Source organism: Durio zibethinus, chromosome 13 (assembly GCF_047325235.1).
Source record: "Durio zibethinus cultivar Kanyao isolate XHJ-2024 chromosome 13, ASM4732523v1, whole genome shotgun sequence".
NCBI classification, from domain to species: Eukaryota; Viridiplantae; Streptophyta; class Magnoliopsida; order Malvales; family Malvaceae; genus Durio; species Durio zibethinus.
Window position 1 is genome coordinate 12,365,562 of NC_143174.1, and position 9,529 is coordinate 12,375,090.

At 33.0% G+C, this 9,529-nt stretch overlaps 1 protein-coding gene across 2 annotated transcripts; it reads left to right on the forward strand.

Annotated features, from left to right (window-relative positions):
- The first annotated feature begins 7,264 nt into the window (after positions 1-7,264).
- On the forward strand, positions 7,265-9,514 carry LOC111302837 (serine/arginine-rich splicing factor RSZ22A-like). Of its 2 annotated transcripts, none has more exons than XM_022898695.2 (6): positions 7,265-7,421; positions 7,676-7,793; positions 7,939-8,027; positions 8,684-8,894; positions 8,982-9,095; positions 9,307-9,514. In XM_022898695.2, the coding sequence occupies exons 2-6, from the start codon at positions 7,705-7,707 to the stop codon at positions 9,341-9,343; spliced, it is 540 nt and encodes a 179-aa protein (XP_022754430.1). In that variant the 5' UTR covers positions 7,265-7,421; positions 7,676-7,704; the 3' UTR covers positions 9,344-9,514. The 2 variants fall into 2 exon arrangements, with proteins under 2 accessions (XP_022754430.1, XP_022754429.1); XM_022898694.2 differs by having other exon boundaries at positions 7,265-7,415.
- Positions 9,515-9,529: the final 15 nt, after the last annotated feature.

A 9,529-nucleotide genomic window follows, 5' to 3' on the forward strand; every position in this document is an offset into this window, starting at 1 on the left:
TCAAGAGTTCTCATTATCATATTGTAGATATGACCAAGATTCATGGTTTTTAGATCAAGAGATCTTAGGCTGAGCTGAGTTCTTGTCTGCTGAGCAAGTTCTTCTGAAACAGAATTGAAAAATGCTTACTTTAGATTGATATTATCAAATCCACCAAGTATGTAAAAATACTGAAAAAATTATTGATAGTGTCGGTCAAGATCTTTTGGATAAAGCGAATAACTTTTTAGCTTGAAAATTTATTCTTTAAGCTTTTTCAATTTGTGAGTTTCTTGGCCACTAAATATTACTGAAAATTAAGATATAGCTTTTATAATTGTTGGACATTGGAGAAACCATAGTTGTCTGTATTCACTAATATTATCTAAAAAATTCTTGAGGGTTCCGACTAGTTTTTTGACAAATCTAATTAAAATTGTATTCATCATAACATCGGGATTGGAGTTTAATTCAATAAGTCCTCATACTAGGAACTCTTGGAATCTTGAAGGCCATTTGGAAGGACGAATATCATAAATTATGAAAATTGAGAATTTTGATGTGGAAGGAGGTTGTTGTTCAGCATCCATTGCTTCAAGGTTGTGCACCTCTAGGTTATCTTTTGGAGCTTCAATTGTTGGTTCTATCATAAAGATTAGTGAAAACATTTCATTTGAATCATCAAACTTCTCTGACTGAATACTTTCCATTTGAAATTCTATTTCATATCTAGTGGGAAAGATATCTTCAATGAAAAATTAAGGGATGTTTTATTATGCCATTTGTTACAGCATGTTTGGGAAGATAATTAGTATGGGAGAAATCGTGAGCTATGTTAGAGGTTTTAGGGTCTGAGTGGTTGTTTCAAGGGTAAGGTTTGAAGAAGTAGCATTAATATTTATGCTTGGTTTTGGTTTTGAAGGTTGAGGAAGTGGTTGTTTTGCAATTCTCTTAGGTTTTTGGTCAACTGATTGTTTTTCTCATAATCTGTGAATCCATTTTTCAGTTGTGCCAAAGAGAGGTTGTTCTAGTTATTTTGATATTGGTGTGAAGTACTGTCTTGGTTGTGAGGGTAATGGTGTAAGAGGAGGGTTGTACTGAAAAGGTATGAAAAAAGGTTTAGGGGGTGAATGTGGGGTGTAAGGTTGGCAAGAAGAGGAAGCATAAGCTTGGTAAACAGTATCATGCATTCTAGTGTTGATAGGACTAAAAATACTAGAGGTTGACTATTGTTGTTGTTGTTTCTAACAGAGTTGATTCTAAAGATCTACAAATTGAATCTTAAGATTTTTCATCTCTTTTTCTCTTTCTGTACAAGCATAAGTGTAACTAGTGTTAGCTTCTAGTATGTATTTGAGTTATCTATCTAGAGTTATTATCCTTGTTTGAATGTCAAGAATAATATTTTGAACATTGATGATACTCTGATCAAAATGTTGGCTCACTTGATTTATCTTGTTATTTATCCTATATAGATATGCATTCTATTTAATAGAGTTCTCTATTTGCCAATTCAAAACTGATTATGCTCGGGATATAGTTTTCAAGTATCCATGTTAATCTCTTTCAATGGGGTTTGAGATTTTTGGAATATGTTTGTACTGGTCTCTATTGAATTCTTAGAAATGAGGAAATTCTGAATCATAAGAGGATTGGCTTGGTTGCATCAAACACATTTGAGGTGAGGGTTGGTTTGGTTGTGTGTTTTTAGGTGTATGAGGATTACAGGTTTTCTGAGGGAAGTTTGGTTTTTTATGTTTAGGATAGATGGCATAATAGTTAAACTTTCTTGAAGGTTCACCAAGGAGATCAACTTTAAGGTCTCTTTTTTCCTATATTTCTTTTAATTTTTGTTGTGAAGACCTTTTTTTTTGTTTCTTTAGAGAATCATCATCATCATCAAAGAAGCTTCTATAGCTATTTTGCTAACATCCTTTGCATCTACAATCAATGATTCAATAGCAATGTCTTTCTGGAGATTTGTATGTATATACAGGTTTTCTATCAAGGTTAAAGTGTGTAATTAGTACATTTGGTTTAGCTTGATGTTTTTGCATCATAAACTGTGTAGGAAAAATAGTTAGGATAGGAATTTCTTTTCCTTTGTTGTGATCACACTCAATTATCACAGTGCCATCTGGATTTGTCTTGTAGGAAAGATCAAAGCGTTGAATTAGTTTATCTTGCTTCCAAATCTTTTGGCAACTTTTTGTCCACGACTTATGGAGTAAAGCAACAAATTCTTTATTTGAGATTTATTTTGGAATATGAACACATCTAAGATTTTTGTTTGTAGCTTTTAGCTTTACAAATACAGCATCATTAGAGTTAGGTAGAGGCAAGTTTATGGCATAATCTTAAATTCTATATGCCATCTGATAGTGAAATATTGCTTGGAATCCTTTCATCTTAGTTCCTACAATTTGTACTTGAACTTTTAAAGCATATAATAGTGTTAGATCATGGAAAGACATGTTGTAGTTTAGAAAAACTATGAAGAAAATAGTTCCAGCATTGAGCGTTATCTCAACTATTCCAAGTATTGTATGTTAATAATAATCCTTGAATCTTGTATCCAGCAAAGCCATTTTGGTACAAGTAGGAATACCATTTCTTCCATGAAAGTTTAACACAATTTTGATAGCACCAAAGTGGATAAGAGTACATCTTTGGTCCAGCCATTATTGTGAAAATTCTGAATGAATCTGAAGAGTTACAAAGTGTTATTAAGATCTAGCTGGGAGAATGCATTGATTAAACTTTGTAGATTGAACATATTATTTTGGAGTTTGATATTTTGGTTTTAAAAAGGTTTTTATAGATCTAGAAAAGGAAGTAGAGGATTTTGAGAATGCAATATAAGGATTAACAATGGGAAGATTTATTTCTTGGACTTTTTTATTTTTTAAAAAATAATTAACTTCATAAAAAAAATCTAATTTAGAAAAATAAGATTTTCTAATTATAGAAGAAAGAGAATAAGGTAAACTAAACGAAGATTTAGAAGTAGAAGGTTATGAACTATTGACTTTTGGTAAATCCATGAGAAAGAAGACTCTTTTGGCTTTTCCTATCTAACTCAATGTTAGAAATAAAATAGAATGAGAATTCTATATAGAGTTGTGCTCTGATACTAAGTGATGATGCTACTTTAGAACATACCCATCGTTCCCTTAAGTGATGATGCTATTCCAATCAAAAATTTAGTCATGGTGTTGAAGCTAAAAAAAATCCCTTATTCTAGTCCAATTATGTATAATTATGTGTGATGTTTTCTAGATTACTCCAAAGACTCTAGGATAAATGTGATAATGATATGTCAACACTAGTGTCGACATCAACATCAACTCAAGCTTTGCTTTAGTTTACATCAGCTTTATGCTTTGTATCGCATGCAAGTCAAGTCTGCTTTATTAAAGCTACTTTGATAAAAGAAATTGAATCTTACTTTTACTTCATTAAAGCCACTTTATTAAAGTCACCTTTAGTCATGTCAGTCACTTTGAGTCTAGTTGATTGCGTTATGTTAACTTATGGACCCAATATAATTATTATAAGTCCTATTCATTTACTTTTTGCTCCTATATAAGTTGTAAACTTCTTTGAGAAAGATATAGCCTAACTTCCTCAAGAAGTTATTTGTAAGAAAACCTCATCTAATATAAATATGTTTTTCTAAACCTTCTTCTTTTCTTTTGGTAATTTTTCATCTTTTATTAGCTATTAGGTTTAGAATTAAAAAGAGTTTTCTATATCATGTTTGTAGTGATACAAGTATGCTCTACAATTACCACAATATTATGGATTATCTGCATCAAAAAGCCTTGTAAAATTATCAAACAGGCCATTAAAGAATGTTCACAACTCTAGGCTCAAAGATTAATTGAACCAGCCTCTTCTTTATGGGTGTATGAAGCGTTCTATGTCAATAAAAAATCAGACGAAGTTAATGGAAAATTAAGATTAGTGATTAATTACAAGCCTTTTAATGTTTTTCTTACAAATGATAAGTTTTCTCTCCCCAACAAAATATCTTTATTCGCAAACCTGTCACAAGTAAAAGTTTTCTCAAAGTTTGATCTCAATGCGAGATTTTGGCAATTAGGTATATATCCACAAGATATATACAAAATGGCATTTTGTATCCCTCAACATTTCTAATGGATTGTCACACCCTTTGGTTTAAAAGTGGCTCATTCACTGTTTTAAAAAGCAATAAAAAAGATTTTTTACTCCGATTCTCGAGCATGCACTAATCTACGTTTATGATATCTTACTCTTCTCTTCAGATGTCACATCTCATACACAGTTATTTTATAAGTTTCAAATAATTATTCAACAGTATAAGTTAATACTCTCAGAGAAAAAGATGATCATTGGTGCCTCGAAAATTGATTTTCTAGGTATGCATTTGAAAAATGGTCAATACCTTGCTTAACCTCACAATGCTAAGACACTTGAAGCTTTCCCTGATGAAAATCTCTCAAAAAAACAAGTGCAACAATTCCTTGGCATAGTCAATTATATAGTGAATTTTTTTTCAAACCTTACTTAGATGACTCATCCTTTCAGACAGATGCTAAAAAAAGAACCACTCAAATGGTCCCAAAGGTAGACACAATCAATACAGATGCTGAAGATAAGATCTTAGTCACTTTCAACTTTAAAGATTCCTTTAAATGGAAAATGGATATTGCAAACAGATGCTAGTGACAACTATTGGTTGGCAATCTTAATTGAAGACAAATATGGAATCAAACAAATATGTGGATACAAAAGTGGCAGATTCAAAGATTTGGAAATCCTTACCACTCTACATTGAAAGAGATTTTAGTAGTGAAATATGGAATCCAAAGATTTGAATTTCACCTTATTGGATACTACTTTTTCATGGAACTAGATATGTCAGCTTTTGACCAAATTCTCAATTTCAAGAAAAAGCAAATGTCAAATGCACAATTGCTCAGACTCTCCTAATGATTTTCAAAGTATTCATTCACCACAACACATATAAAAAGAAAGGATAATGTTTTTCCAGATATATTATCCGAACTTTCTTTCAGACCTACTTCAAATTCTTTGAAAATTATTCTGTAATATCAATGATGAATCCCTCACCCTAACCTTATTTCTCACAAGCCTCATCCTCAAAAAAACTCTTTGTTCCTCCTTCAACAAAACCTCAACTTAGTGATGAATTTAACCTTCATAATGAATTCTTCAACATCCTAATTAAAAAACTCCCTTTATAATTGCCAAGATTGACTGCAACTAAATCCTAAATCCTTTGACCAAAAGCCCCACACCTTCTGTTCAAATACCAATCTAAAATACTTAAAAGATTTGGAGACACTTTCATCCAATCCTTTAGAATGCACCCAGACTACCAATTTATTCACCCCTTCAAATTCCCTAACCCATTTTGGTTCTCAAGAAACTATTTGTTTCATATAGTACCTTTGTCACCTTTATTACATTGTTGAAGAATTCCTACTCCAAAAGCTTAAAAGATGGCTTTATATTTTTCACCAGTCAACCATCAACCCAAAACAAAACTAGATGGATCTCAATCACCAACACCTCAAGTTTTTATTCCAATGGTTCAACCTATTCCCATATGGATCCAATGGATAGAAACCTATGAAAGATACACAAAAGTTTTCCCTTATCCTTATAGCATTTTGATTTTTCATAGATTTTGTAGTTATTTGGTAAATGAACCACAGTATTTTCCTTACACAGCAATTTATAGCTTACAAAGTTATTCACCGTCAGATTCTCTATTTGACCACTTTGTTGAATACACAAAGTATCAGAGACAGATATGTGAGATGAACTATAAAATTTCCAGTTAAAATTGGTTAGAGCTCCAAAATGATGTTTCATGGGAAAATTATCTTTCAAAATACAATTATCAACTCAAGATTGATAAAAAGATTTATGAAACAAGATTTAATGGTGCACTGAAAGAACCCCTTCTTAAAACAACAAAATATGAACTTAACCATGTTGGACCAATAGAACGGAACCCTTATTGGACTCCCCCTGATGTCATCAAAGAAATGGAATGGCAAGATTTGCAAGATCCGTATGAAGATTTTGACCTAGACCAATGGTTAGAAAATATAAGTTATGATTTCACTCTAGGTGCAGATACTTCACATTCAAACCTCTCTTCAGAACATATCCACCATTCCTTCAAGTGAGGATGCTACTCCAGTAAGAAATTCAGTCATGGTGCTAAAGCCAAAAGAAATTCCCTATTCCAATCCAATTATGTATAATTATATATGATACTTTCCAAGTTACTCCAAAGACTTTGAGACAAGCGTGATAATGATTTGTCAACACCAGTGTCGACATTAATATCAATTCAAGCTTTGCTTTGGTCTATTTCAACTTTATGCTTTATGTCGTATTCAAATCAAGTTTACTTTATTAAAATTACTTTGATAAAAAAAAAGTAATTTTACCTTTACTTTATTAAAATCATCTTTAGCCAAGTCAATTACTTTAAGTCTAGTTGATTGTTTTATGTTAAGTCATGGATCCAATATAATTATTATAAGTCCTATTTATTTGCTTTTTCCTCCTTTATAAGTTGTAAACTTCTTTGAGAATGATATAACCTAATTTCCTTAAGAACTTGTTTGTAAGTAAACCTCCTTTGATATAAATATGTTCTTTTAAACCCTTTCATCTCTTTTGATAATTTCTTCCTCTCTTTTTAGCTGTTAGGTTTAGAATCAAAAAGAGTTTTTTATATCATAGTTTGTAATAATACAAGTTATGTATGCTCTGCAATTGTCACAATATTATAGATCTTTTGCATCAAAAAATCCTATAAAATTATTAAATTGATCATTAATCCACTTAAGCAAAGAAAAGTTAATGTACCAAAGAATATTGAAATAGGCTATCATAGTGAAAAGTATGTCTCCATAAAAGTCAAGCTATTAGTTTGACATTATGCCATAAGAGCATTAAATCTTGAACATTGATTAAAATACTTTAATTATATGTTTGAATTATTAACTGTTTATATTTTAATATTACCTTCATGCGAGTGACCAATCCAGTGAGCATTCTGATTTCGGTCAAGTGGTTAAGCAATTTGGGCATGAGGCCTGTACTTTAATCTACTAACCTACCGCAAATTGAACCAAATGCTATTCTATGATGGGCTCAATACTACTATTCCAAAAACACAGCCTAAATGGTTTCCTTGTTTAGGACTGAATCTGGAAGATATACTGTCAACAAGGATGCTATAGCCGATTAATTAACTCTCTCTCTCTCTCTCCCTCTCTCTATTTCTAAAATCCAAAGCCCTAAATCAACTCCCGCCCCCCCCGCCCCCCCAAAAAAAGAAAAAAAAAAAACAAAAGCAAAAAGCAGAAGCAGCTGCTATTTCCTCCTTGGGCGCAACTCATCAGGTTGAGGTTCAGATCTTTCTCACTCGCTTTGATCCCTTACTTTTCTAAAGACAATTACGATTGCAGATTACTTTTGCTTTCAATTTTGGCAGTTAATTCTTAATAGATTATATCTATATATCCCTATAGTTTCTTTTCTATTTTCTCAATTTTGATTTAATTCCTATGTTTCTTTGCTTTCGTAATTCTTACAACCACCTTTTTGTCTGGTTAGTTTGGTGTTGAACTGAAATTTGAATAACGTAAAAATTATTTGATAGGTTTCGTCTGATCCACCCAAGGAAAAAAGATGTCTCGCGTGTACGTGGGTAACCTTGACCCACGAGTTTCGGAGCGGGATCTTGAAGACGAGTTTCGTGTCTTTGGAGTTATTCGGAGGTGGAATATTGTTGTACCTTTCTTTTTTTTTTTTCGTCTTCTTTTGAACTGCTATATGATAGACGATAATTGTCTGTAATATGCACCCTTTCAAGCATGATTTTGTTTTCATAATTCCTTTGAATGTTGTCATTCGTTTTTGCAGTGTATGGGTTGCTCGAAGACCACCAGGTTATGCTTTCATTGACTTTGATGACCACAGAGACGCTGAGGATGCAATTCGTGAATTAGATGGTATTCCAACCAAATCCTCTTAATTTCTTATAATTTATAATGGCACTCGTTGCATCCTTGATGTTCTGTCTAGTTAGTTGTGATTCCTTTCTCATTGAAAATGAAAGCTGCCAAACTAGCCTTATTTCTTTAAAAAAACTGGATAATGCCTTATTTAGGAGCTATCACATAGTTATTGGGCTGCCCTTTCCTTATTGATAGGAAAGATTTATATTGAAAATCATGATCTTGGTATGCCTTTAGTAGTCTTCTATTTCTGCAGAATCAGATGAGCATTATGAAGAATATGCTTTTTATGTGTCCCCAGCTACATATCTATTTGTGGAAGAAGTTTGTGTACGCTGTTAGATCACAATGAAGCAGCCCATTGCTGCCATTATTTGCTAATAAGATGGGTCATATTTACAAGTGACCTCTCTCTATTTGTAATTTACTCTTTAGTTGATTTTATTATCCTGTACAATCTGTTTTCTGTTGTTTTGACAGTTTAGTTTTATATTAGTTTGAAAGTCTATAAAACTTGTTGGCAAGATTATAGTCTTCACCTCTTTCATCCATCTAACAGCAAGTTTCTGTTTTCTTTTTCTTAATGGCATCTTTAATGAGCATGAGCTTGTCATTTGAGATTCACATTCTATACCATGTACTTGGATCAGGCAAGAATGGCTGGAGAGTTGAGCTTTCTCATAATTCTAGAGGCAGAGGTGGACGCGGAGGTGGAGGTGGACGCGCTGGCGGTTCTGATTTGAAGTGCTATGAGTGTGGTGAGCCTGGTCATTTTGCTCGAGAATGCCGCATGCGTGGTGGTTCAGGAAGACGTCGCAGCCGCAGCCCTAGATATCGTAGTAGCCCAAGCTATGGACGCAGGTAAGGCCTCCTAAGCAAACATTGTCTTATCTTTATGATTGATTGAAGTCGTTATATGATTGGATGATACTTACCACTTTGAAACAGAAGTTACAGTCCTCGTGGACGATCCCCAAGACGTCACAGTCTCTCTCCTCATGGGCGTAGCTACAGCAGGTCTCCCCCATACAGTGGTCGGGTTGAATTGCCATATGCTAATGGGTGAAGTTCCATGAACTCTATACTAGTAACTGGAAAGGCTTTCTTCTTGTAATCTTTTTCACCTATAAACAAGCAAGTGCATTGAACTGAATAGGATTTTGTCTCCTGTTCTACACATCATGCTCACATCTATGCTCCTCTTAATTTACTTTTTGTTTGTGGTTTTGCATTATGATATATGGGTGAAATATTGCTACTGAATTTGGTGCAGAAATGGTGTAAGGGAACGTCGTAGGAGCAGGAGCTAAGTACCACAAGGATTTTAACTTTTTTGTGAGAAGAATTAAGTGTGTTGAGTTTGTTTGGACTTCAGTGCTACTATTTTTAATTGGGCAACGCCCTCAGCCTCTTGGATTTGGATAAGCTCCTTTTTTTTTTATTTTTTTATTATTCTATGATGGCGTTGTTTGATTTATCTATGTTAAATAGTTCTT

What these genes read in the sequence shown, in the direction of transcription:
- LOC111302837 (XM_022898695.2), top strand. Translation starts at nt 7,705, where the DNA reads ATGTCTCGCGTGTACGTGGGTAACCTTGACCCACGAGTTTCGGAGCGG. An exon ending in GTCTTTGGAGTTATTCGGAG is followed by an intron (nt 7,794 to 7,938) that starts GTGGAATATTGT and finishes TCGTTTTTGCAG; the next exon opens with TGTATGGGTTGCTCGAAGAC. An exon ending in TGCAATTCGTGAATTAGATG is followed by an intron (nt 8,028 to 8,683) that starts GTATTCCAACCA and finishes TACTTGGATCAG; the next exon opens with GCAAGAATGGCTGGAGAGTT.